Below are 27,914 nucleotides of genomic sequence, written 5' to 3'. Positions count from 1 at the left end.
GGGAACTCCCATCAGCACTCCTGGCCGACGTGCCGGATCGGCGTTCTCACAAACCATGGGAGATTCTATCAAACTCGGGGGGCCCAGGTTGTGTGGTCGATGTGGTCAGGTGCGGTTAATGTTGTTGGGGCAGGTTGGGGGTGGTTGTTGCGGTAGAGGGTGGTTAGTGAGGTTGGGGTGGGGGGGGGGCGGGTTGGCGAAGTTGCGTTGTGGTTGGTGTGCTGGTGCGGTTGAGGGGTGCTCGTTGCTGTCACAGACGGTGGCCAGTGTTGTTGTGGAATCGTCGGTGTGGTTGCAGAGTGGCTGGTGCGGTTGTAGAGTAGTTTGCATGAATATTTTGGACGGTTATTGCGGTTGCATGGGTGGTCGGCGTGGTTCTTGAGTGGTCGGCGCGGTTTGTTGGGTGGTTTTGTGTGGGTGACGCGGTTGGAGAGAGAGTGACACCTGCAGGCCCTGCCCCTCCAGCGTCACTGAATTCTCGCGCCGCATGCTGCTCCTCTCGCTCGTCCGCCGCTGCTGGGTCGGGGAGCTGCTCTCCGACTTCTGCAGCGTAGCCTTCCTGTCCTGCCCGCCGCCGCCCGGCAGATGTGGCACAGGCAAAGATCCCCCGTATAGCCTTAACAAACTGCCGGGGCAAGTGCTGTTAGCGAGCACATATGAAGGTCGTGTGGCATGTACGAGACAAAGATTCCCCCGTATAGCTTTAACAGAATTTTGGGGCAAGTGCTGTTAGCGAGCACCTATAAAGGCCGGCACGTCACATGAGGGGGAGGGTGGTCAGCACCACGCCCGGCCGCCTTTGTCTCCCGAGTGGTGATGTTAACACACCGCACCACATACTCATTTGAGGCTGAGTCGAGTGAAGACCAGGGACCAGTTCAGGTTATCGTCACTGGTGTTAGTCGTGAGCAGGAATTGAACTCAGATCACCGGGTTCGTAGCACAGTGCGCTAACCGCTGCGCCACCGCTCCCCACATGTATACAAACACGATGCCCATATACATGATTATTAACACACACTGCTGCCTTTGCTAACGAACCTGTGTTATGCGTTCACTTCCAGTTTTTTTTATTTTTACAAAAAAATGTACATCAACTTGCTCAGTTCTATAAAGTATCGATTATGGGGTGCATACGCTTAGCTATGCATATCTATAAAATTAAGTTTAGTATCATTGGAAGGTCGTAATCCTGTTTCACAGAAATGCAGGCATTTTAATGGATGCAATTTGTACAATCAATGCTGCATGGCAATAAAAGTCAAAGAACTCCGGAGCGTCATTACAGACTTTTGGGGCAAGTGCTGTTCGCACTAAGATATTTGCATATTGACTTAAAGCTTTCGTGACTGCAGGAATTCATCCCCTTTGGGTTTTGCTCCAGCGGCTCTCCCGCTATATTTTTTAACCTGATGACGATTGCTTGTGTTGCGATCGAAACAGCGTGATATTTTGTTTATATCTACGTGGCTTTACCGAAAGACCCAAAGAGTATATTTGCATCTATAAATGTCTTCAATATCAGAGAGCTAGCGACCCAGTTTTTCCTTTACACACAGTGGTCGAGAACAACTTGTAAATACAGTAGCGGCGTAATTTTCCATAAGGTGGAAAAATCACGTACACCCACGTATGAATGTGTGGATGTGCTGAGCACAACACAGAGACTGGAGCCGGTGACTACATCCATGTGGAATAAAGCCACATTGACAGCTTGAGTTCAGTGTGGGAGCGGGGGCAGGGGGGTAGGAGGGTGGGTGCAGCTCACGAGTACGATGGGGCAGATGGAGCTGGGGGGCAGCACGTGGTCCTTGAGGGGCCCACAGTCGCACTCCGGCTTCACGTGCGAGGCACATTTGTTGTGCAGCTGCGTGGCGTGGGAAGCACAGTGCGTGAAACTCGCACTCGCTCAGCTGTCGATCAGTGCCATTGCTACGGATTTCTGAGCAATCCCTAGCAAAATGAGCAACTTTTCCCGTGACTACGATATAATCATAAGCATACTATTCTTTATATTTACCCGGGTCTTCTTAACTCTATAACAACTCATTTTTTTCAGGAGGGTACCTTGCATATTTAAAAGATATTTATTTTTATTGAGGCAATGTGTGGGCCCATTACTCTCGCGTTTTTATTATTTTTACGGAGTGTTGTCCAAATCGTTGGTAACGGCAGTAACCGGAGAAAGCCCACACGTGTAAGGGGACAACACGTACTGGACTCGTGGACCCACTCTCTCTGCTGTCACCTCATGGCCGACCTCGCAGCCCAGCACGTTTGGGAGTTTCACAAATCTCTATGTGATCTACCAACATTTGCCTCCAAAGCGCCGGATCACTGGCGTGCACCACCACAACCCAACATCATGTATGACTGAAAAAAGGCTTCAGGTTATAATTACAATAACAACTAACGATCCCCTTTATTCATTTTCGCGTACAGTTATGCTATTTTTATCTGTGCTGCCGAGTAAAATGTGGCAACGATAATAATTGCAACAATATGAATGCATGTCGTGCTGTTTATCAACACAAACAGTGACACTGCACAACACATGACACGCAACGTATACAGAACACACAAACAGAGAATATTTGCGTGCAGCGGCAATGCCCCAATGGCAGCATCGGCTGCAAGGCCATGTGAGAAATGTGTCACAGCAACAGCAGCAGCTGCAGCTGTGAATGGTGGCGGCACGCACGGCCTAATTTAATGAGCTGGAGGGGATCGGGTAAACCACCATCACGCACACACTCCGGTCATCCTCGCAGCAGCAGCAGCAGTGGTGGCTTTTTCATCAGATTGCGCTTCTGGGGCTGTCTGGAACGCTCTCCAATCCGATATTATAAAGCCACTGGAGCTGTGCACTTTTACATCTAAATTTAAAACTAATTTCTTTCGAACTGATTTTTGTGTTTAGTCTGTAGTGCTTCCCCTCAGCGCGGTTGGCTACGCACGGTGCGAAAAAAGTTCAACGTACATACAACGTACGTACGGGTAATTGCGTCCGCACTGCCGGTCACACTGGCAACGGTGCTAAGCGGTTGAAGGTAATGGCGCTGCAGCCTCGATCATCCTTCCACCCACCCCACCACCCACCCCCATCCACCCCTTTACGCCCACGGGAACACAGCATAGCGGCGACTCAACTCCTGCTGCGCTCCCAAATCCTGACCCAGCAGATTAGATATTGACCTTTTCTCTCAATGTGCTGGCGCTGGGTGACTCAGGGTTTTGTTGTTGTTGGAACAGAATGTGACGAATTAGCGTGGCCGCGTTGCTTGCTTGTTTGTTCGCGAACGTGCGTGCTTGCTTGTGGAAACGATCTCTGATGAGCCTTTGTTATTTCACATCAGTACTGCTGCCAGAGTGTTAAACGTTGGATAATGATGGCGTAGCTAGGTCAATGAGAAGTTCTGATCCTCTTTCTGGCACGTTGAACCGTACTAAGTGTGGGGAGTTGTTCGGGTTGACAGAGTTCTAGGTTGACCAATTCGGAATGGTTTACAAAATAATCTCTCAAAACGACAGAAATTGTGTTTTTTAGGTATCATCAAACAAATCTTAGCAAATCTTCTTGAGTATGGCTGATGTAGATGGAGAGCAACAACTACAATTTCACATTCAGGTGGTCAAGCCAGATAACTGCGTCAGGAGCAGCGAAGTGTATCGCTGTGATGTCTCCTTCGTATTTGTGGCTTGGGCATTCCATCGTTATATATTGTATGGTTTGTTCTGGATGCCCACACTCGCACTTGTGCATCAAATGTGCAGATGCGATTTATGGTGGACCATGCACATGATCATGAATGACATTATGAGAGTGGTGGCAATCTATTTTCAGTCTTATAAGCCCTTTGCAGCTGTGTGACACACTGACCCTCATATAATATGACGTGGGATTACATCGCGTATGCACGCCGCACTGCATCTCAAAACGCACCCAGTGCCGTGATCACAAGAAAAAGCAGCACACTCAACGCCCGCATACCCTCATGTACGTAGCGTAGTTTGCTGTAGGTCCCCGTCATATATATGGCATGTAAACAATCGTTTAAACAAGACATTAAATGGCAAATGGCAGCATTTCCATTCGACCCATGATCCTTGCTGTAGGCATTAAGCGATTAAGTTTGATGGGGGCCCAGGGCTGTCAGAGTTAGAAGGGCCTCCGCTTTGTAATATTAAATTTCATCCCTTTACTGTTTGACCACTATTGTATGCCCAATGTCTTTGCATTTGTTAATTTCGCCACAGTTATTTCAGTTCTGGTCTTTTAATTGTGGCGTACGAATTGTAAAGCCAATTCAGATCTGAAACAAACAAAAAATAACGCATTTTTAGGTCTACATCTTGAATGACCACGTGACCGATTAGGATTTCTCAAAGCGCAAACAGAAGTGCGTTTCAGCTATTAAAAAGCAGCATAACACGTAGCCTTTCGTGACCAATATTATCTATGACGTTTTTTTTTTGGGAGCGAAACATCGCACTAGAATTGTAAATGTTGTGGGTTTACTTTACAACACACCGTTGTGCTGAAGTAGTAACTAATTGGCATGTTTTGTTTACGTTACAAACCTTACTGGCTGTGATATAACCCCCCAAAAAACCCCGCATTACTATGGATAAACAAGTACAGTTATACATATTTTTTGGGGATAATTAAAACACATCCAAGGCCCTGGGCCTACAGGCACCTAAAGCATCTCGGTTAATCCAGCCTTGCTGCCCGCATGGCTCGCTAGGCTGGTCTCTGCCGCCCAATCTCCCGTGTCCCCGACTCACGGTGATCTGGCACCAAGCACAGTGGAGTCCGGTGAGTCCCTGGTAGCACTTGATGGCCTTGTGGCACTTGTGGCACTTGGTGTGGCAGTTTCCCTCCACCCAGAAGTGGTGCATCACTTTCTGTAAGGCCACGTTAAACGGAGAAAAATGCAACTGTGGTTCATAGATATTCATCGTGTCAGTAATGTTAATCATGATAATGATGTACATGTCCGTTCCCATTTGTCAATGTACTGTTGAGTGAGTGCCTCCACCTACACTGTGCAGGTCGAGGGTTTTTTTTGACCATACTTCACCACAGCAGTGGTCAGTGCAGGTGGGTGTAGGAGGAGCCGGGACCGGTTTAGAAACCTCACGCCACCGTTAATCACCGGGGTTTATAAAGCAATGCACTAACATTGTGTGATTACATTGTTATTTTGAAATATGTTGACAAGAAAATATATCGGCAAATCTTGAGAATGGTTCGAAGTTGAGCTATTTTTTTGTCAGGTTTAGTAAATGTAATTAGATCTGCGTGCAGAACGTTCGATGGGCAGCCACGTAAGTTTGAGAAGAGGACAGTATTTGGAGAGAGAGGGACTTCAACCAAATTGAGCATTAGGCAATTGGGAAATATTTATTGATTTCCCCCTTTAATTTTTAAGCATCCCATTCTCCAGACGGTTTTTTTTTCTCCTTGTCATATATGGGCCAGCTGTACAATTTTTATTTGCTTTGACATAAACGGTAAAAGTATTAAACCATGGCAGGTTAAACCTATGGCAAAGTCATTATCACAACCAACGTTACTGAGCTGCAGAAAATGATTGAAGAACTTCATGAAAGTAGCTGGAGATAATTACCATTGCTTTCTTAGGGACACCTTCTCAATTAACAAATGGGTGAGTGTGATGGCATAGGGTTTAGCGCACTGTGCTATGAACTCAATTACCTCAATTAATTCCCGGCAACGGCTAACATCAGTGATGATTGATTGATATCTGAACCGGTCCCAGGCTCCCCTCCCCGCCAACCCCCCGACTTACTTTAACCAACCCGCACTGACCAGCGTGGTGAAGTATGGTCAAACAACCCTCACTGCCGACAGCATGAGGGGGCCTTTCATCCAGCAGTGGCTTTGGCAAAGAGGCTGACATGATTATACACGTGTGATTTCATCGCGGGGTTACAAGAGTGAGTTATGTATTTACCACGGAGTAAATGTAAACATGCCTAACCTGGCAAAAACAAATTCCATTGTCAATGGTTTGTTTAAAATGACCATAAGAAACTCTGAATTGCTTATACAAAGATCCACCCCTGTAGCCTTAACAGACGGTTGGGGCACGTTTAGTTAGCGAGGGCCGATAAAGGCTGGCATGGCACACGAGGGGGTGGCTGGCCAGCACCATGCCCGGCCGGCTTTGTCTCACCAGCGGCGATGTTTACACTCTGCACCTGGTACTGTACTAATTTGAGGCTGAGTCGATCTCGGGGAGGCCCAAGACCAGTTCAGATAATAGTCACTGGTGTTGGCCGTGAGTGGGAATCGAACTTGGGTCGCCGGGTTCATAGCACAGTGCACTAAATGCTACACTACGGCTTGCGTATACACACACTCCACTGTTTAGCGAGGCGCACAGGTGAAGTATAACGGGGCGAGGGCTTACGTTGGCATCCTTCTTGGACTTGACATAGGTGGTGATGCAGGAGAGGGGCGCCCGTGCCACACAGCGCTCGTGCACCGTGTACTTGCAGACTGGGACAACACCGTTGGGGGTGGGGGGGGGAGCATGAGGAGTCGCGATGTTACTCGCGAAACCTTTCCGAGGTACGCTGGGGCCCCTCTGCGGAGGCTCGTGCGGTCATCTGGGAAGTCGCTCTCTGAAGGCGCCACGGCAAGGTGCCGTGCAGGTGTGTCAAGGGCCGCTACGAGGACGTGAGTCACTCTGCGCGATCGCTCGCTCGACAACCCGCGCGACGTCAAACGGAAGCTATTTGCGACCTCGCGTCGAGGTTAAGATGAGCTGTTTGCGAAAATTATGCTTCGGTGCAGAGCACGCGAAGTCTAGAGTCACGAGTCACCCTGAGCGACCAATTTCAAGGGGTTCTGGGCAAATTAAAGCCACTCGTTGACTTCTCAGTGTTCACGTGCACAGATCTGACAACAACACTCATTGTGAATGGAACTTAAGAGGTCTACTCGTAGGAAAACGTACAACCCAGGTAATGCGCAGTATTTTGATTGCGGTTGCGTTAGAACTTTGCTGTACTTAAATTAGGTTGGTTTGAACTATGACAACCCGTCATTAAGCCTTGTAGCAGGTATAGAACACTATTCAGGGGGTGGCTCCGCTGATGAGATCTAGGAGGTGGTAACCGGCCCAGCGTTTGCTGGATTAAACAAATGCTGCTGTATAAATGTTAAGTTTATATAATAAATAATAAGTTAATACCTCAGTAAGATTTCCCTGGTAGGATGGGGAATGGTTTAGTTGTGTTTGTGTTTTGGTGATTTGTTTACCTTACTTGTTCTTTACATTACTATCATGTCTTTGTACTCGTTGTTGTGACGTTCTTACCTGCCCCTACTGGACATCTTTAAAAAAAGAGCTTTATAGCTCATCGGATTCCTCCAGTATAAATAAACATTCTGATTCAGAAGTGGCCGATGAATTAAGACGCATTTTATTTGTGCGTAGAGACGCAGAGCGGAGGTCTGTGAATTACTCCTGACGCTCCACAGCAACACATGTTAGTCCATGGGAAGCAGACCAAATATTTTACTCGATTGTAACAGCTGAGATGGCAACACTGGAGTTGCACCAACATCTTTACATCGCCAATGAAAGTGAATTACGCAATATCACATAATACACTTTTTTATTAACCATATTACAGAAACTGGTAATCACTGAATATTTGCCACCTATTGCAGTAATGAATTCTGCTCTGGCCCATAGACTCTGTCTGTCGCCTGATGAGGCTGGTTGTAATTATCAGCGAAACGTCATACTCGAATAGTAAATGTTGTGGGTTTACTCTCCAACACACCAGTGTGCTGAACTAGTAACGAACTGGCATGGTTTGTTTACGTGACAAACCTTACTAATTGGGTGGTGGCGGGTTTAATGACATATATGTATGCGATCTAGCCCAAAATATCTCATATGTATCATGAGTTTGTGCTCAGGAGGCCGGTCTGCTGGATGTATGTACAGTATGTTGAACTTCTTTCACACCGTACGTAGCCAACAGTGCTAATCGGAGGTGCGTGTGCGAGGACATGCGTGCTCGTGTCAGCATGTGGGCTATCGGACGGACTCACAGGAGCAGCACAGGCCTTGCTTGCCAAGCCCAACCAGCATGTTGAGGCACAGGTTGCAGTACGCTGGCTTGTTGAAGTGCTTCAGCCTCCACACGTGCTGCCCGTCGTCTTTCACGTTCTGCACGGAGGATTACACAGAGGGAGGCGAGTGTTCGTGTGAGCTGGGTGTAACAAAGCGAGCGTGCGAGCGCTCACGTGGGTTGGGGTAGACATTGAGAAAGTGCTCGTGTGAGCTGGATTAGAGCGAGTGCTCGTTTGAGCTGTCTGTGTGTAGGGGGGTGGGGCGGGGTGATGGAGGAAACAACAACACGAGTGGACACAGGCGCACGTGGGCTGGGCTGCAGAAAGGTTTTGGAGGTGAGGGGTGAAAACCCCTTTGCACTTTACAAGGGCCCCCTTCGGATCGGTAGCCTGCGGAAAACGGCCGCCCCCCCCTCCCTACCCTGCAGTCCAGCACACGCGATCTTGCTCGCTCACCGTCTCCAGGCCGAGCAGCACCAGCAGCGGAATCGTGGTGAGCCCTCCCCGGATCCACTCGTCCAGCGACACCGTTCCGTCCTGGTCGTAGTCGATCTCCTCCATCATCTCCTGCAGAATCTGCACATTGCAGATGCCGATAACATCAGCACATGTGGGAGAGCCACGGGTTTTGTCCTTCCCCCCCCCCAACCCCTACGATTAGCACAGTTGGCTACGTACGGTGCAAAAGAAGTTCAACACATACAAACGTAGTGTTGCTTTCTTGCCTGTGGTTGAATGAATAGCGACGTGTCCAAACTCATTGGCCAGAGAATGGCTTTTGCTGATGTGAGGTGTATTGCTTCATCGCCTCCATTGAATACATTTTCAGATTTCACATCGGCTCAATACTATTGCCCAATTTGTCGCGGAATATTTTCCAGGGCCCCCCAACTCTAAACCTCTCGGACCCTGCCCTCCCTTCCCGACAGCAGGAGGGGGGTTGGTGGGGAGGGTAAAATATATTTTACAGAGCTTCAGTTGAAATCAAGCCCCGTTCACTCCTGCGTGGTCGATGGGTCTGGCTGGTGTGTCTGCAATCGCATGCCGTGCTTTCTTTGAGGCACCGCGGTGGCGAGATGTTAACTAGCTCACCTGGTATACCGGAGGTCGTGGGTTCGATTCCGAGCTCCACCCTGACAGCCGTATATTTTGAGTATGCAAGTTCTCCCCATGGCCGCGTACATTTTTCTCTGGGTCCTCCGATTTTCCCCTCCACGTTTAGAAACGTGCATTTAGAGTATTTCGCAGCCATACATTTTCCACGTGGTCACCCACTTCGTTGAGCGATCATTTGTGGCCAGGTCGATCCTGAAAAAGAGCTATTTAGCTCAGTGGGCCTTACCTGGTAAGATAAAAAAAAATGTTTCTCTTTAGTTTAATTTTTCGAACGTCCGCTCGCGAAGATAGCGGCAGCGGGGGGGGGGGGGGGGTGGCGAATCTGCCGTGCGTCCACGCGGATTCGATTTTAGCGTGGGCATTTTGTCGCGGCGCGATCGCCGCGTCCTCCCGCCCGCCGGCGTCCCCGTGGCCACGCACCGGCTTGAGCTCCGTCACGTCCCACTCCAGGTACTCGGCGACGTGCATCATCTGCGTGATGATGCGATCCAGCTCCTGCGCGACAACGTCACGGCGGTCGGGCACAGGTGGTAGCAACTGTGTGCGAAGCGCGGCTGTAGTCTTTAGTACCGTCGTGAATGTGCCGCGGTCACGTTTTAGGTGTCAATGGCGTTCTAACTTGACGCTCATGGGTTTGATTTCCCGTGTCCGCCCTCCGCCGTTGAGGCACTTCCACAGCCTTAACTCAGCGTTGCTTAAAACATCGGCGAGGTGTTCGGAGAATGGACCAAGACGCAAGTACTAGTATCTCTAGTGCAGTATAGCCGACGTTTATGTGTACATATAAAGTACTTTTATCACTCCACTGCAGGATGAGGCCACCCTGCACCGTGTAGAATGATGTGGTCAATGTCCATTAATGACTTTTTTAATGTGATTTTTTTCCTTCTACATTTCAGGACTGTGAATGGAAATATATCAGTCTCCTGGACAGACATTTTTCCGTAGAAGGGTGTGTGGAAAAGTGCAGCTTCCCTCACAGCATGATGGACTACGCACCTCTGATTAGCACGGCCGGCTACGTATGATGCAAAAGAAGTTCAACATACATACAGTAAAATAGCCCATATGAAGGAATTTCACAATCAGGTTTGTGATGTGCCCTTTCGCAGGCCGTGCCATAACACGGCGCGATGAATCCCTCCGCGAGAGCTCTGAAAAGCAACTTCACCTCATGACATGGTGCCAAGAGTGAAATTGGGAGACAAATAAAATATCAGCTTATGTTTCTGGGTATTGCAGCCAAACAGTGACATGCTGTGATAGCTGTGATAGCTCTACCACAGAGGCGATGGGACAGCTGTTGTTTTTGCCGCGTTAATAAGTGGCGTAGCGCGTTTGGCGCTGGGCCCTGGTGCAGGGAATTAAATGGGGGCCCCATCCTAATTTTCCCCCTATCTCTCTTCAGAGCCTCGTGCCTGGATTCCCTGCTCCGACCTGTAGAACGCAGTGCCGTTGCACACCGCCTGCGCGCTCCATCGCTGCACCACCACTGGACAAAAGGGGAGACCCCCTTGAATTACTGAGGAACGATGTTGAGGTTTCCTCACCGAGTGGTCCAGGAGTCCGTTTCCGTCGGTGTCGTACAACCGGAACATGACTGCGGAACGCAAATAAATGCAATCTGCATTAATTCACAGCATCACAAACCACCACCATGTCTAAAAATAAACTAAACTTTTTTTTATTTTACCAGGTAAGGCCCCATTGAGCTATATAGCTCTTTTAACAGAAGTGACCTGAACACAAGTATATATGTATGTTGAGGTTTTCGCACCGTATGTAGCCGGCCGTGATAATCGGAGGCGTGTGAGTGGGAATCGAAGAAATGAAAGCAGCTAAATACTCTTAAACGCGTGATGTTGATTCTAAATGTGAAGGCGAAAACCGGAGGACCCGGATAAAATAATATCCACGCGACCACGAGGAGAACATGCAAACTCCGAATAAACAGGTGTCAGGGTCGGGATCGGGATCAAACCCACGACCTCCTGTGTACCAGGTGAGCTAGATAGCATCTCGCCACCACGGAGCCGAGATGCTAACTCCATTGTTAGTCTTGACCACGAGCCACTATTCCTTTTAGTGACATGTCCTGCCCTAGCCAACTTGCAAGATGAGATATTTAACTCGTGTTTGTTCCCTGTTAATAAACAGATCTGTATTATCTCCACATAAAATAAGTTTTTGTTTATTTGCCTATGGGCTTTCTTGACCAATAATATTAAGTCAACCGCCTCTGGCAATACAGCAGTATTCAATTAATTGGCCTGACTCTGCTGATGATACCCAGATGGTTGAAACCAGTCCAGAGTTTGCATGGTTAAACAAATGCAGCAGAATTTTGCTTTGGCAGTCCAATCGGCTGAGGGAATAGAAATATATTATTATATGTGGAGAAATGAATAGAGGTCTTTATTTCAACTTCCTCAGGCAGTGTTTATTTACGTTTGTAAACACCCGTTATCATCTCTCCCGCTAAAAAAAAATGTTTTAACCCCCCCAGAAAAAGTAGCGTGCAGTTTTCCTGTTTGCCGATGTAAAATGAACCTTTACAAAGCAGATTGGTGATAGGTAAGAAGTAATGAAATAGGGGCACATGGCACTGATGCCAGCGGTGATACGAGTAGCGATACGAGTCTGCGCGCTGAGAATTTGAACAATTGTAAAAGACGAGGCGTTTGGTATAACTGGTTTCTTACCCCTCGCCTGTATGTGCAGCAGCAACACAAGCCATCCCAGCGAGCGTTCTTTTGAGATCTTATCTCGCTCCCCATGGGCCACAAAGCGGAATAGAGGATGGGGGTCAGAGGAGGGATGGGGGTGGTGGCGGGGGGGAGATGGGGGGGGTCAGGAGTGGCAGGAAGCCCTCAGGGTTTGCCTACCGCTCAAACTTGACATGCCTCATTAGCCGTCCCCTATCACTGGAGGTGGAACACGGCAGGCGCTTGCAAGTCATGCACGGGGTCAGGGAGGCAACTAGGGGGTCACTCCGCACGACCAGGCCCCCCGCCCCGATGAGGCGGAACACCCTCATCGATCCGTTCGGAGTTTCCCGAGCCTGCTCTGCGCGACGAATCGTCGCAAAACACCGCGACGCATCAACGCCGCCTCTTTTGCGTTGGTGCAGGGAGTCTGTCATCAACCGCTTTGGCACGGTTCAAGGCGCGTTTTGTTCCTGACCCGCCCCGCCTCGAACACGCGACCAAGATGCGCGCTGAGGAGCGGCCCTTGAGGAACCGCCGTCCGCGTGCTGGCGGCGTGCACGTGGGGAGCAGTTCGTGCCACCCAGCGCCGTCTGGCTATCGAATGCGGAGGCGGCACCACTGCGCCCGAGGCCGGCCGAAGGGGCCCAGTCGCCGGCGCTGCGAAGAGAGCGGAAGGGCCCCGTTTCGTTCCTTTGAACAGGGCCCGTGGCTATCGTGCGACTCCCACCGCTGGGAGCTGCGGCTGCGGAGTCGTGGACCGTTGGGTTGTTGTTGTTGTTGTTGTGATTGCGTGGAGTGGTCGTGCAGTGGTTAGGGCGTTGAGCTATGAAACCCAGCGACCATGAGTTTGATTCCCCCGACGTGACGGACATGAGTATGTATGTGTTTCACTTATTTTGCACCATACGTAGCCATCCGTGCTAATCGGAAGTGAGTAGTGATATCTGAACCAGCCCTGCGCCTCCCCTAGTTTTATCTCAGTCTTAAATGAGTATCTGGTGTGGCGCAAAAAAAAAGCCACCGCTGGGGAGACAAAGGCGGCAAGGCACCGCTGGCATTCGTAGGTGCTTGCTAACACAGCACTTGCTCCAACAGGCTGCGTAGGCTACACAGGGGATCTTTGTCTTTGTGGGGCTGGCAGGGGTTCCGCCCCTCCTGCTGGAAGCTCAGATGCCCGTGTTGGAGCTATATTCCTCATGTACACAGGGGGTGAGAGAGAGAGTGAGCTAGAACAGAATGCACGACAGACAAAATCGGATCGTATCATTCCTCATTTTTTTTGCAGGAGGGTTCCGCTGTGTTCGGCAGTAGGGGAGGGGGTGGGGTTGTTGCTCTGTGTTTTCTCAATTGAGTTATGTGGGACTTTTTCTAATTTGGCAACTTTGGACTATAGCAGCGATGAGTTACGGATTGAAACTTTTGAGATTTGGGATTTTTTTCATTTTAAAGATAATTCCATATGAATTAAAATCAGATGTTACGTGACAATTTCACGGGTCTTTGTGCTAACAAAAGTGACATCACCCGATACCACGTACCGCCACTTTTGTGCGGGAGGGGGGGGGAGTAACGTAACACGTGATATAATTTCCCGTGACATACTTTCTAACAGTCCGAAATTGTTTTTTTTTAATTCGGATCATCCACAAATGTAATATCTGTACGTATGTTGAACTTCTTTCGCACCACGCGTAGGCCAACAGGTGCTAATTGGAGGTGCGACTTCTTCTACGGATTCATCCAACAAATCGGGGAGCGTGTCGCTCGACCACGTGCGTTGCAACGTCCGCGGATATTTTTTGCGGCCCGAAGACGCCGCGCCCGTAAGTCGCGGGCGCTCACACTCGAGCTTGTCCTCGGGCCGTCCGCCCTCGAGCAGCGAGAGGTAGCACACGATGTCCTTGAGGAAGACCACCTGGGGCAGCGCGGGCTGCGTGAGCGACACGGAGCGCGACCGCCCGGGACTTCCCTTCAGCAGGTTCAGCCCCAGCTTGCGCTCCCGCATGGCTGCGACATACGCACACACACACACACACAAAGGGGTCGTCCGTAAATGACGTCACGCACCTAAAGGGGGGGAGGGGGGGGGTCAGACATTTGTGACGATGCGTGACGAGGGGGGGGGTGGTGTTTGAGAAATGTGACGTCACATCAAAATGCGCAACTTTAAATAAATATAGACAACACGTTCTACTTAATTAAATAGACTTTTTAATAATTGTTTTCTCCTACAACATCAGAGTGCAGCGCCACATTAAATAGGCACTACAATGACAATAGTTTAAAGCGATTTGAAGCATGTTTCATTTGGGGGGGGGGGGCAGAGCTTTGTGACGTCATATTTGAGGGGGGGGGTCTGACTTTTTGTGACGCCGTGTGACGGAGGGGGGTCCAAAATCGTCCAAAATCGCGTGACGTCATTTATGGACGGCCCCAAAGACAAAGATCCCTCCTCCTCCCCCACCGTGTAGCCTTAACAGACTGTTGGGGCGAGTGAAGGGCGGCCGCATGGCCTTCACAGGTGCAGAATGGTAAATACTCAGGTGGGTATATAGTCAGGCTAGGAACTAGGTATGTAGATTCAAGGGTGTATAGGCAGGCAGGTAGGCAAGCAAGTACGTCGGCAGGCAAGTCGTTAGGCAGGCAGAGAAGTAGGTAGGTGGGTAGAGGTGAAGAGGTAGGCGGGCAGGTAGCTAAGGTAGGTGGTTAGACGGGCAGGCAAGTAATTATAACGTCTTGGAGTGTTTGTGGTAAAAATAATAATATCCATGGATAAATAAAGAGAAACAGGTCTGTATCACCATCATTAATATAAAATAACATTGGACTCAATTAACCAACGTGGGTCGGCACCATCGCTTTAAGCAGACAAACGCCAAACTGTTTTCATCTAACACATGTTAAGTATTTTTTTTTATTTAAAGATTTCGTGACTGCAGTAATTCATATTCTTAGTTTTTTCGGTAAAGTCACGTTGAAGAAAAACTAAGAATACATGTTAAGTAGTTGGATTGGTAGGTAGATGTGATTATTATTAAAATCAGTTGAGAGCTCATTGAAACTTAAATGTTTATTTTCGTTTGGGAGGCCTGGCATGTGGCTCTGTTAACATCGAGCACACGGCATCATTAACGGGCAGACTCGGGAAGCATCTTCTCCTCGACTCGATTGCCATCTGCTGATTACTTTCAGAAATGGCCATGCAGTGTGCATTAGGCATTTCCCGCAAGTGTTACACCAAACCATAATGGACAAATTTTATTTACACCCGGGGCTTAATTGCAGCCAAATATATCCGGGTTGATGACGGAGGAAATATTTCTGTACTCGGCACACCACATCCAACGGTAAACCACTCGCTGTGCCTGCTTGTCACGTGCCTATTCAAGTGTAACAGCAACGCGGAAAATATTTGGTGGGAAATCAAGCTCTGGTTACACCATATTTTGACCTGTTCCAAAACAACTGTTTAAAATTTAGTTTTATTCTCACTGGACAAACAAAATTGGAGTTTTATTTACACTTTAGTGGAAGGAATATAATTATTTGTGTAAATGATACAATTTATCATTCCCTCTTTTTCAGTTTACTGTACCGTAATTGACAGACGGAAAAAAAACTGCGATTAAAAACAACCACATCATTGCAGAAGCCTTCATCCAGGAGTGGATAGATCGTGACTTAAGGTAGCGGTAATGATGAAGCTTTCCACCACGCCACAAGACAACGTTCCGTGAACGTGTCACCAAACACATTGGCGAGACGGGTCACCACAACATTTGCATAGGGGTGACATTTACCAGGTGGAGGTAACATTTACAAATCTGTGAAATCCCGAAAGCCGACACCAGAGGAGTTTGGGCTTCCTCGTGACGGTCCAGGAATGGAACTCCCTGCCAAAAAAACCTTTCGCACGCCCAGAGTTGTGTGCAGTCCAGCGCAGCACGCACCTGCTGTGAATGGAATGCCACGGTGGCTACGGGCTCCATTAATCCACACCAACACGGTCTCATGTGCGTGTGTGAACAGAGTGATATGAAGGCAGTCATCACCGATGACCGGCAGCAGCGGTGTCAAGATTGCCCTCTGTGGTTGACGCTACTGGGCAGTTGGACGCAGCCGCCATCCAACAACAGTGGAGGGCAGAGGAGCGACACTTACAACGAGTGGAGTGCCGGACCCTAAAATACAGCGCGAGTTGGGACAGTCGGAAGCACAGATTATGTATCTGCCAGTCATCTCAGTCGGTCACTTTGGTCTGCCCTGTGACCTGTTAGCGAGCCTTGGACACTTCACGTGGCCTCAAAGTGCACCTAGCCTGGCACAAGTGCTGTGGTGATGTCACCGCCACTTAGTGGCGAATGACGGCTGTTGTTAAGGCATTTGAATTTGTATGAAATATAAAAATTTGGAAAACCCGTATACCCCAGAAATTCACATTGTCCAGAAAGCAAACTGTTAGATGAATGTGGGCAGATATAAGTCAATGGATAAATGTAATGATGAAATACATTGTGCAACCGTATGTGGGGGAGATGATACAATAACGGCTTTGAACAGCGGATCGTAGAGCGTTGCTGTGATGTTAGCATGGTTTATTTTAAAATGAATCCCCAACGGATTCGAGAGTGGCACGAGTGCAAACCGGTCAAATAAAATCACAGCTCGCGCATCCCCTTACTCATGTTGATAACATTTAAAGCGTCTCTTGTGGTTCCCAGGTACTATCACCCAGCGTTCCGTGCTGCATTTTTCAATCTCCGCCACCAGGTGGCAGAGCAACCAAAGCTCACCGAGGGCTGAGTCGGTCCTTGCAGCCTCCTCCAATTGAGCTCCGAATCAATCGGCTTTCCCCGTAACGTACACACGCGCTGCCACTGCTGGCTATTCAGTGGAACCTGACTCGAGCCCGAGCGTTCGTCCAAACTCTGGCCACTGCCACTGGCGCGTCATCCACCGTTATTGCTCTCTGCGCGTAATTGGAACGTCTTGCATTACTGACGGAGCAGACAGGAAATTTGGCGCAATTGTAAGGGATGCTCAACACTGTGCGTAGCTCTCGTCTGCATTGTGCCGTAAAATCTGAGCGCTAGCGATCGCGCATGAGCCAGTTATCAGATGTACACAGTCACTCGCCGGCACCTGTAAAAATATGCTTGTCCAAAGAGCCGTGTTTATTTTGAACGTCAGACTGTGCTTCAAACCGCCGGTTTAACCTAGCGGGATTGTTAAAGCAAACAAAGGCGGTAATTCCATCTGTCCGGTGAAAATTGGAAGGGAATAATGAAGAGCGTATGGTTTCGCACGGGCGTAAATATCACTGTCTTTGGAATTTATCACCGTCAAATTATCGCAACAATTTTGAGGTCAGGAGCCATTGGTGGTGAATTGGCTGCAAACCAGGGTGCCGCTCGCCATCTCAGAAAAAAGGGCTCTGACTTAATGGAGAGAAGGAGCGCAGAGACCTCTTGGGATTTACATTGAGCGGAGGGTGACGCACGCCGAAGAATTTTGATTTTATGACTTAAGGACGGGCGAAATCCAAGCTAAGCCGATTTGAATTGGCGGCAGAAGTCTCCGCACTATACCTGGCGATTTCGGCGGCAGGAGCGACTGGGGCAGCTTGGAGGAGCCGCGGGACTTGTTGAGGCCCGGCGTGCCCGTGGAGCGCTGCGAGGAGGATCTGGACGAGGTGGGCGTTGAAGAGGCGACGGCCTGCAGAGAGAGCTGGTCCGACTGGCCGAGCCGTGCCGCGCCGTCCGTGCCCTGGGCCCCCTGCGTCTCGCCGTGGAACACGAGTGGGCTCCGCTTTTCCGATTGCCTCATCGCCTGGATGATGCTCTTGCCGTTCAGGCCTGGGGCGGTCAGAGGGCGTCATGGTGGCGAGGTGTTAAATACCTCGCCTGGGATACAGGAGGCCGTGAGCTCGATCCTGACCCTGACGCCTGCTGTATATTATAATTTGCGTGTTCTCCCCGTGGTCGCAAGGATTTTTCTCCGGCTGGAATGAATTTCCACGTGATAATCCACTTCGTTGAGCTATAATTTGTGACCAGGTCGCTTCTGAAAAATAGGTATATAGCTTAGTGGGTCTTACCTGGTAAAATAAAAAAAATCACTTTTTCCTTTTTATAATTTATAAGGTTCAGCTCTATTGCATTCGTTAGGAGGCACCTTGATTAGGTTTCAGAAACGTGAGCCGATCGAAGCTTTAAAATGTTTGAGATTCACCATCATCGGCTGTGATCTAACCATTGGTGGATGAAGGCCTCCCCAAGCCGTTGCTATCTAAAAATCTTGATGTTACAAGAATGTAAATGTAGAGACGTTCCATCCCGTTCGTGATAGAGGGCGCTTCCAGATGTAACACAAAATAGAAAATGCTGGCCTCAGACTTTGGGAAACAAAATTTGTCTTAGGTAGCACGTTCTATTTCTGTAACGCCCACGGGCATACTTTATCATGGGGCAGCAGAGGAGAAGGAGCAACCTCATATTGAGTGATGGCTAACTCTGGGGGCTTCGACTAAAAGCCTTGATTGTATCTGGCTGTAGCTGTTGGGAGAAACTTTTAGATTTATCGTCATCATTATTATTATCAATAATTGATTTTAAAACACATGGCAATTTGAGACTAACAAGTCTCTTTTTCAAAGGGCATTCGGATAGCAACGTCAATATTGTTGCACATGTGGTTAGAAAAAGGGTTGATGCAGCATCACTCACGGTCAAATTTGTGAGCAATGCAGAAAAATCCTTAAGTCGGTACAAAACCCTTTGGATGTGGTTAACAATTCAGCAACGCCTGCAAGAAAAGGTGAGACCAGATTGAGAAGTTCACTGCTGACAAAAGGAAGAGCCGTTTCATTAACACTTCACTCCACTGTGGGAAACTACAGTGGAGCCATTCGGGCAGAAAATGGGGTCAGCGGTTGAGCAAGGAGGTGTGTGAAATTAAATAAGGGAGGCACCATTATCTCGGAGGGCTTAAAACTGAAGAGGAGTACGTCTTTAAAAACAAACATCATCATGTGTGATGTCAAAGTCACAGGAAAGTTGTTTCAAAAGGTCAGGGTAATGCACTCTCAATTTACTACAAAAAACATTGACAGCAGGGGTGTTATGGATGTCAGGACACCTCCAAAATGCTTTATAAAGAAACACCCACGACATCTTGGACACAGAAAATAATGGTATTTTTGATTCTGCATTTTTTGGGGTCAGTAGCCAGTCGTTGCATACAACTGATATAATTATCATGCGTGGGTGAATTTCGCGGATCGCGTCTGTAATGTGACCAACAACAAACCGAGCGGCGTTCACGAGTAGCCCCCCCTCCCGCTCCCCCAAACGTCCAAAGATGGGAGCGAGCCCCTCGCATAACGCCCGGCGTCAGTGCCGGATTATCCTGGTCGCAAAAGTAGCATGTGCTACGGGCCTCGCGCTAAACGCTTTCAAGCTATCAATTCCGGTTCAGTGATTCTGCACTTGCTCTATTGCTATAGTACTACAATGCCTTCAACTTTTATGAACGACTGGGTGTTTAAGGTTAGCGATTTGTCGTATTATCTGGCTGAAAAAAAATCAATAACTTTACTATGCAAGTTAAAAATGTGTGTTTTAACATGTTTAAAAAAAAAAATAGGGCCCCTTTATAACATATGCTACAGGCCCCGCACTAGCTTAATCCGGCACTGCCCGGCGTCGTGTGGCGCCAACCACTAGGCAAAGCTGTTGGAGCAAAATACATTTTCTTTTTGGCATTGTTTTATTCTGATTTGTGAGTAGGGAGGTGCCCAGTCTGGGTGGGTGTGGGAGGGCTCACCCGTCACCGGAGCACAGGCCACCGCTGTGTGAGCTGTGATGCCGCTGTCGATCGTTCGCATCTCTGCAACACAATTAACCAATTAGGGTTCAGAAAACGACGTTTACCAACAGATTAACAATTCAGGCTTCACCAACGAATTAACGAATTAGGGTTTATTACTTTGTGGGATTGGGCGAACACCGGTAATCCTGAACAAGCGCCTGATTGCCGATCCCACCAAAGGGCCTCCAGGATTGAATCCATACCTCGAAAACCAAACAGTCCACATTAAATGGAATTTGCACGTCTCACTGCAGATCAGCCCACCACCACTGCCTTCACAAGTGGAAGTTTAGAGAAAGCCCTGTGTGGGATTTTAGATATGCCAACTGGACCATCGACCACAGAATGGTGAAGCGATGTGACTCCTGTGTGAGCCTGAGGGTCTCTACGTTAATCTGTTGACCCCTATGAGAGTCTATCACTCTCAACGTGCCACTATGTGAGACCACATCGGGGTGAACCACCGTTAATAGTTGCAATTGAAAGGAGGCATTGAAGAATTGCACCCAATATATGCCGAAGAGTAATTTGCTGGATAATTAATCTGGACATAGATGTATTCTACTCATTCAGCCATGCTAAAGAGAGACATTGTAGACGTTTTAAATTACTGACAATTTACTTTTTACAGACGTTATTTAAAGGCATGTGTCAAGATGTGCTAATGACATCATCAGAGCCCATCGTTGACAAAATCGTAAAGTGCTTCTTCTGAAATGAGAATATGAAGAAAAACGTGACATGTCATGCTCTTCATCGATTGTCAAAGCATTTTTAACTCAGGCAAATTGAAAGGCAGCAAATCAATTAAAACATACCCGTGTTGCGACTATCTTCTCGTAATTCACAGATCATTAGGTAAAAAATATTAACAATTTCACACTGCACAAATTTGCAGACTACTGACAACCTCGTGACGAATCCAACAGGTCTCTCTCTCTAGTGGGTGTGCGTGATTGCATGCAATGCCCTTTTGTTCTCCTTCACATTTCAAATGTTCGCGACGAAATTTTAACGATTGTTTTCAGGAAGTGTCGCTGAGATACGGCGCCTGTTGCAACTCGGCCCAGATGGCGAGTGCACGCGGTCAATTGAAGCAAGGAGAACTCGTACCTGCCACGGTGGCGAGATGTTAACTACCTGCCACGGTGGCGAGATGTTAACTACCTTGCCTGATATGCAGGAGATCCTGGGTTCAATCCCAACCCTGATGCCTGTATATTTGGAGTTTGCATGTTCTCCCCGTGGTCGCCTGGATTTTTCTCCGGGTCCTCCACTTTTTCCCTCCACATTTAGAAACGAGCATTTGGCTGTTCTACATTTCCGGATAAGCCACTACATTGTTTGCATGTTCTCCCCTTGGTTGTGTCGTGTTTTACGTGTGTCTTCCGGTTTTTCCCTCCACATTTAGAAACGTGCGTTTAGAGTAGTTGGCTGCTGATATAAATGTCCACGTGATGAGCCACTTCGATGAGCTGTCATTTGTGGCCAGGTCGTTTTTGAAAAAGAGCTATTTAGCTCAGTGGGCCTTGCCTGGTAAAATAAAAAAAAAGTTTAGTTTAATTTTATCGTTGAATGTTTATTATGGGTCGTTGGTCGACTGGTTATGTTTGCGCCCCCCCCCCCCCACCGCTGCACGCATTGTTTAAAATGATATTCAATAACAAAGGAGCAGCTGGAACAATCGAATACGTCAAGATGTTACATATTCCTATAATAAAATGTTCAAATGAGATTTGGCCAAGGGATTAATTTCTCGCTAAATATTTTCTACATTGCTGGTAGAGTGAAATAGGTGGTGTGCCGGGTGCAAAATAATTGTATGGGTCGCTGGTAGGCTGAAGTAGGTGGCACGTGACTAGGAACCACAGCCATAGTGAGAGCTATACTGGATATGGAGTGCCGGATGTGTATATAATGCCCGCTTGTACCCGTGGAGCTGAAGAGCGAAGTGGCTCGGTGGAGCTGCGAGGCGGGGCTGGCCTGGCTCGACTTCTTCTGGAACGACATGAAGAGGTGGCGGCACAGGTCCTCAGGGATGTCCGTCTCCAGGTACGTCCTCATGAAGAGACGGAATCCCTCGAGGTCGATGGGCTGGGGAGCGAAGGCGAGCGCTTTTAACAACAACAACAACAACAAAAACCGCAGCACGGCTGGACAGGCATTGCTTTCACTTGAAAAGGAGCGGAGCCCAACCGCGCGTACCCGAGCACGCGCGCTGAGCAACTCGGGACCGCCGTGGGATTTGGAAAAATGTGTCCGGGGAGGGTGGCGCGTATTACTGTGCTCTTGCACATTGAGCGGGGTGGGGGGCAAATGGAGGTGGTTCAGACACGGGGGCAAGCCGGGTGTTTCCGCCGGCGCTGGATCGGGGGACTCACCTGGCGCAGGTGATAAACAAAACAAGACATTTACAGAGCCGTCACCTCAACGAAGGCTTAAGACTCCCAAACTGAAATTTTTGGCAAGACAGATTTTGTCCGGATTGTATGCAAATGAGATGGGACATTTTATTTTAGATCGGCTATCGCGAACAATGTTCATGATTCGTGATCGGTTTTCTTTGGGTTAGATCGTTTAGGTATGATGACAATTGTTAACTATAGCCCTCCACCACCCGACAAAATCAATCTTATCGTGCCATCACGTCATGGACAAATACACCCAAATGATTTGTTTTTATCAGCAAAACAGGAGAAATGGTCCGAAGAGCGATGAAAAGATTGACAATTTTTACGTACGACATTTCACTGGAGATTATACCCAGCACCATCAGATGTTGAACAAAAGGCTCAGCTTTTACAAATTATGGAGAGTTATAGTTACAAATGAACATTATACCTCCACTATCTAACCCAAACAAAAAACGCATTAAGAAATGGAGCATATATGAATGTAAATAGATTGCTGTTTTAAAATTGGAGGTGAAATATGAATGTGATTCATGGGGTGACTAATTGCATGCAGGTGACCCCAAAGAATGCACTCACCTGATTTAGAACGTCTGGTTTCTGTGGGCATTTGCAGATTTAAAAAATTTAGGCAGAGTTAAAATCACAAAACGGTGACAGCTGGTGACTCGATGTGAACATAGCATGGTTGAGGAGTTCTGGTAAGGTGACATTCAAATGCAGTAATAGGTATTAAACTCGTTTTTAAACCAATTAATCGTTCCCACGAAATTTTCCTTTTAATTTAATTGCTCACCTTATTTAAAACTACTGGTATTCCATAATGAACTGATGTCATTTTAAATCAAGAGCAGAGTGACAATTAGTCTTTGGAATGCTTCGATGTTGTGTCAACCCCATGTGTGTGTGATATACGAGAACTTTGGTCAAAAATTGGAAAATGAATCTTCGGGTTGTATTAATGTAATACAAATGTAGGTTCTTAATATATTTTAAATCCTCCCTATAACCCAGTGAGAAAAGCAAAGAAATTTGGGGTTAAAATGTCAAAACTAACAGGAGACCATGCACGTGGTTGGAAGACAACTATTCTGAAACATGAATCGTTTAATTTGAATTTTCTCCGTGAGTTTGGTCTGAAAAGGCTGATAAATTGCACAGCGCCGCCATGTCAACGGTTTTTATAAAAAACGAGCCCCAGCCTCGTTGCGGCGCTTCATTGTGCTGGCGCTATTCAGCGTTTCGCATTTCCACGGGGAAAACACGGTCCACGTTTCACTCGCTGCTAATGTCCGTTTTACTAGTGGGCAGTAATAGCCGCAAACAAGAGGGCGGCGCGCGGCATAATAATTTGCGCACAATCTTGCCGCCCATTAGTGGCCCCCTTTTTCGTCTAAAACGCCGTACTTTGGTGAGATTGTCTCTCTCTCTCTGAGATTCCGTCTTCTAAGTACACCGAGTACCTAACCTGTGCTGTGACAATGCCCTCCCAAGACGTTTTGTGTCTGCAGCAACAGCCCCACACTAGCGGCGGACGACTGAGAAATGTGGATGACCTCCAAATGAAACAGCGAAATTAAAATTTCCAAAATCCGCCAGCGTAAAATTCCTAACGTATTTTTTCGTATTATATTACAAATTTTGCAATGAAAAAAAAACACACACTGAATAACCGAGGCACTGATATTTTTTTCCTTAATTAATAGAAATAATATCCAGTGTTCCAACTTGGTGAGATAATAGAGAATCGTTTTAACCACCGGGGGAAAAAAGGAAAAGAAATAGAAAGGGAGGGGGAGAAGGGGGGAACCGAAGGCACATCATCAATTCGTAGGACGTCAGCCTGATGTGGTCAGTATCTGAAGGGGAATAGTCATCCAAATCTAAATCTTAGGATAGGTTTGAGAAGAGGCAAAAAAAATATGGAGATCACATCTCTGAAAAATGATTACATCCCTCCCTAGATAATCTTGTAAACTAAGTACTCAAAGGAAGTCGGACAGAATAAAGTGTTGACCCAAGTACTGATCGCAGGCGGTTCACGTCCCTTCCAGATTTACACGCCGACTTACGGCTAGGACTATGAGTCGGTGAAGCAGATGAATCGAACACAAAATTGTAATCGACCACTTTCTCATGAATTTGCTCAGGTCCCATTTAATATTGGCGACCGCCTGACATCCTGCAACCCGAAGGTGGGAAACCCCCCTACAAGCCACGTCCAGCGTGACGACGCTGATATCACAAAGCCCCCTCCCAAAACATCGCGTCCAGCATCACACGTGGGAAGAGATGTGACACTTTTTCTCTCTCAACTATTTTCATGTTCCCCGAGTAATCAAACCTATAATCAGTAGAATAATTGATTGCTGTACTTAAATAATGAGATATCCCAGCTCTACTCCGACCTTGAATAATTTTATTATTGAGCTGGACACGTGACAGATCGTAGGACGATGATAACTTGCTGTCTACCTGCTCTGGGTTGTACTTTGCCAGCACTCCCTCCCCTTGAAATTCCTCCAGGACATCCTTCAGCTTCTTGTTGGAGTCTAGAAAAGAGGGCATGATTGTTAGTCGCAGGTACAAAGAGCTTTCCCGTGCCAAAGTAAATCAATAAAACCGCAGACCGAAAATAAAGCACTGCCAATGTCATTACCACTGTCATGTGACCACAAATAGATATAAACGTTACTAATATATCAGCGATGCCATTTATTTATCCTTAAAAACCTCATTGAGTCTTGAGACTCTTTTGTCAAGAGGGTGCTGATTCCATTGGGATGTTTGGACAATTTCATGATTGAGTAATTGGCTTCGTATTCAATGCTCCACACATTTAAGAATGTATCGCTCTATTGACAATTTCTGGCTATCCTCAATCCAAGTACTAACCAGGCTCAAACCTGCTTGGCTTCTGATATATGACAGGAATGGGTGCGTTCAGGGTGCTTTGGTGAATATTTTTGGGAAATAGCCGTTCGTTAAGGTAGCCAGAATATATCTGTAGATGTTTAATTGTATAATTAGACATCTACAAATATTAATAAACAGGGAGTGGGGTGATAGTAGTGCGGTGGTTAACGTACTGGGCCATAAACCCGATTACTTGCGTTATATTCCTGGCCACGGATAACATCAGGGGCATCTGAATTAGTCATCATCTGCCCTCACCAACCCGATCAGCACGATGAAGAATGGTCAAACAACCCCCGTGTCCAACACGGCGTGGGGAGGACTTCATTGAGAAGTGGATTGACAGCAGGCTTTTACTTTATACTATTATTATCTGTATTTGTAGACAACGATCTGCAACGTGGTAGCTGCTTGACAACACCTACAGCTGTCTCTAATGAGCTCAGCTGGAGATGCAGCCTTATTAGCCGATGGATAATTGCCTAACAAGGGCAGATGAAAGCAGCATCCGTGGATAATCCCATGTTGCCACTGCGGGGAGGAGAGGCAGGGGAATCACTTGATGTGCAGCTCATTGTGCTGGACGACACTACTTAGAGGATATATGCTACGGTGACGAGATGTTAACTACCTCGCCTGGTGTGCAGGAGGTCGTGGGTTTGATCCTGACCCTGATGATTGTATATTTGGATTATTTGGTTATTTCGGTAAAGTCATGTACATAGAAAAAATATAATAAAAAATAAAGTAAATAAAAAACACTAATGTAGAGTGTTGCCTGGTTCTTAATAGGAGTGAGTGTACTGGCAATCTATAATGTAGCCTATAGCCGGGTTATTAAGTGTTTTTATTTATTTATCATTTTTATTCACTTTATTTTTTTTTCTATCTACGTGACTTTACCGAAAGAACCAAAGAATATGAATTCCTACAGTCACGAAAGTTTAAAGTAAAAAAATATATATTTGGAGTTTAACATGTGTCCTGTGGCTCCTTCTCCGGGTCCTCTGGTTTTTCCCTTCACATTTAGAATCAACATGTGTATTTAGCTGCTATACATTTACACGTAGTAAGCCACTTCACTGAGCTATCATCTGGGGCCAGGTCGCTTCTAAAAAATAGTTAAATAGCTCAGTGGGCCTGACTTGATAAAATAAAAAATGTACTTTACAAATTCACCAAGGCAGCTCAAAATGATGGAAATAAAAGGCATCTAGAAATTATGCAAAACACATTATTGAAAATATGTAATTCATACACGCCAGTAAACAGTGCATCATTCAAACCGTTAAAGGAAAGTGTAGTGGGGCTTGGGCAAGACTCGCCGCCAAAAGGAATGGCCGATGGTCAAGAATAATAATGGAGTGATAGCCAAGGAATGGAACTTGTCCGAGAGGACGTTCACTGAGATTGAGTGGTGATTCAATTGTTTAATTTGCAGGCTGCCAGGTGGATATTTACATCACAGGCTCACGAGGAGAAAGCAGCAGATCATCATCATCAAGCAGTTGGATTAACCATAGCCGATGACGATAAACAGCGGTGAATACTAGTTGCAAAGGTTTATGAAAAAATCTGCGGTAAATTTCATACAACGCATCGCCATTCTGTCATTGAGTAGAAGAAGCAAACATTTTCCTTCACACTGTAAGCCGATTGATAGCTCTGCCTCAGAGTAAACAGTGCCATTTAAAAAAAAAATCAGGCCCTCGGGGGGCAAAGAGGAGAGAAAATTAAATTTGGCGCTGTAAATTTGCCACGTCATTTACAGCTCAATGAGCCACTCCAGGTTTTATGGTTCACATTTTACAGGAGTGGCGCCAGCGATTCGGGAAAATGTTCCGGCTAGAGGAGCACAGACAAAACCAATATTCACGTGTGCGGTGTGTGTGTGCTCGTGACAGCTCCGTCTCATCTATACTGTGTGCAACCAGAACACTGCAGGTCACAATACTTATCTGCTTCTCCCTTCGCACTGCTCCACTTTGGAATTTGCTCCCACCGTCTCTTTCCCAAGCTCTCATCGTAACCTTGCTCAATTCCCGCCCAAAAAATACGTATCGACTCCTTTAAGTGTTTCATTTCAGTCGGAATGTTGTTCCCCAAATTATTTTGACACGCCACATCCATCTCGCCTCTATATCCTATACTGAACAAAGGTTACAATAATGTGGATTATTCATAGGCATACTTTGTACTCTCATGCTTGTGCCTTACTCTGATAACCCCTGCTGCAAGCCAGCGTTCGGGGAAAATTATCGAGTGAGAAATTAAACCTCGACTCTTTAATAGTCAGGGTTTACACCTTTCATAGCGCTGTTTGTTGCTGGACCACTTGGACATTTTGGGGCCTCTTGCTGTACGTGCTCAACAACTGTGATTAAAAAATAAACGAGGAGCAGTCTCCACCGCGCCGACCCATCATCGATCGGCGCTGGAGTGGAGGCGACCCAGGGCACCGCGGTTGTCACGGTGGGGGGTGGAGGAGGAGGCCGGGAGACGTGGGAGGCTCAGGCAGGGTCCGTGGGAAGTTGACAGTGAGCTGGGATTAATCACAGCGGTCCGACGCCGCTGCTGTGACCACCGGCAGCACCACCACCACAGCCGACGCGACGAGACGAGCCCCCTTCCCCACCGCGATGCGGGGTACAGTGAAGGGGCCACGTTTCACCGCATCAATTATTCATGACCGGGATTTTCGCGTGCCGCTGTCAGGACACGGACGAGGGACGTGGGATTATTTGGGCTGCATTGCCGGGCGGGGGGGGGGCTGTA

General features: G+C 47.4%; 1 protein-coding gene across 4 annotated transcripts in view; it reads right to left on the bottom strand.

Annotated features, from left to right (window-relative positions):
• The window catches only part of LOC116941046 (diacylglycerol kinase beta-like), an 82,404-nt gene that overhangs the window by 34,826 nt on the left and 19,664 nt on the right, over window positions 1–27,914 (bottom strand). For 3 of the 4 annotated variants that reach the window (XM_032951632.2, XM_032951633.2, XM_032951635.2), the window contains exons 3-16: window positions 24,699–24,775; window positions 22,803–22,823; window positions 21,744–21,906; window positions 19,768–19,830; window positions 17,532–17,798; window positions 13,786–13,950; window positions 10,786–10,835; window positions 9,656–9,730; window positions 8,576–8,695; window positions 8,099–8,216; window positions 6,441–6,529; window positions 4,789–4,908; window positions 1,769–1,867; window positions 445–564 (exon numbers count right to left, since the gene is read on the bottom strand). In XM_032951632.2, the coding sequence (XP_032807523.1) occupies window positions 445–564; window positions 1,769–1,867; window positions 4,789–4,908; window positions 6,441–6,529; window positions 8,099–8,216; window positions 8,576–8,695; window positions 9,656–9,730; window positions 10,786–10,835; window positions 13,786–13,950; window positions 17,532–17,798; window positions 19,768–19,830; window positions 21,744–21,906; window positions 22,803–22,823; window positions 24,699–24,775 (1,547 nt within the window). The remainder of the gene's footprint in view (window positions 1–444; window positions 565–1,768; window positions 1,868–4,788; window positions 4,909–6,440; window positions 6,530–8,098; window positions 8,217–8,575; window positions 8,696–9,655; window positions 9,731–10,785; window positions 10,836–13,785; window positions 13,951–17,531; window positions 17,799–19,767; window positions 19,831–21,743; window positions 21,907–22,802; window positions 22,824–24,698; window positions 24,776–27,914) is intronic. The other variant, XM_032951636.2, reaches the window with a different exon arrangement.

Source organism: Petromyzon marinus, chromosome 10 (genome assembly GCF_048934315.1).
Source record: "Petromyzon marinus isolate PM22_M1 ecotype Great Lakes invasive population chromosome 10, UKy_Petmar_22M1.pri1.0, whole genome shotgun sequence".
Classification (NCBI taxonomy): domain Eukaryota; kingdom Metazoa; phylum Chordata; class Hyperoartia; order Petromyzontiformes; family Petromyzontidae; genus Petromyzon; species Petromyzon marinus.
The sequence above is the reverse complement of the archived record's forward strand: the minus strand, read 5'-3'. Positions and strand labels throughout refer to the sequence as shown.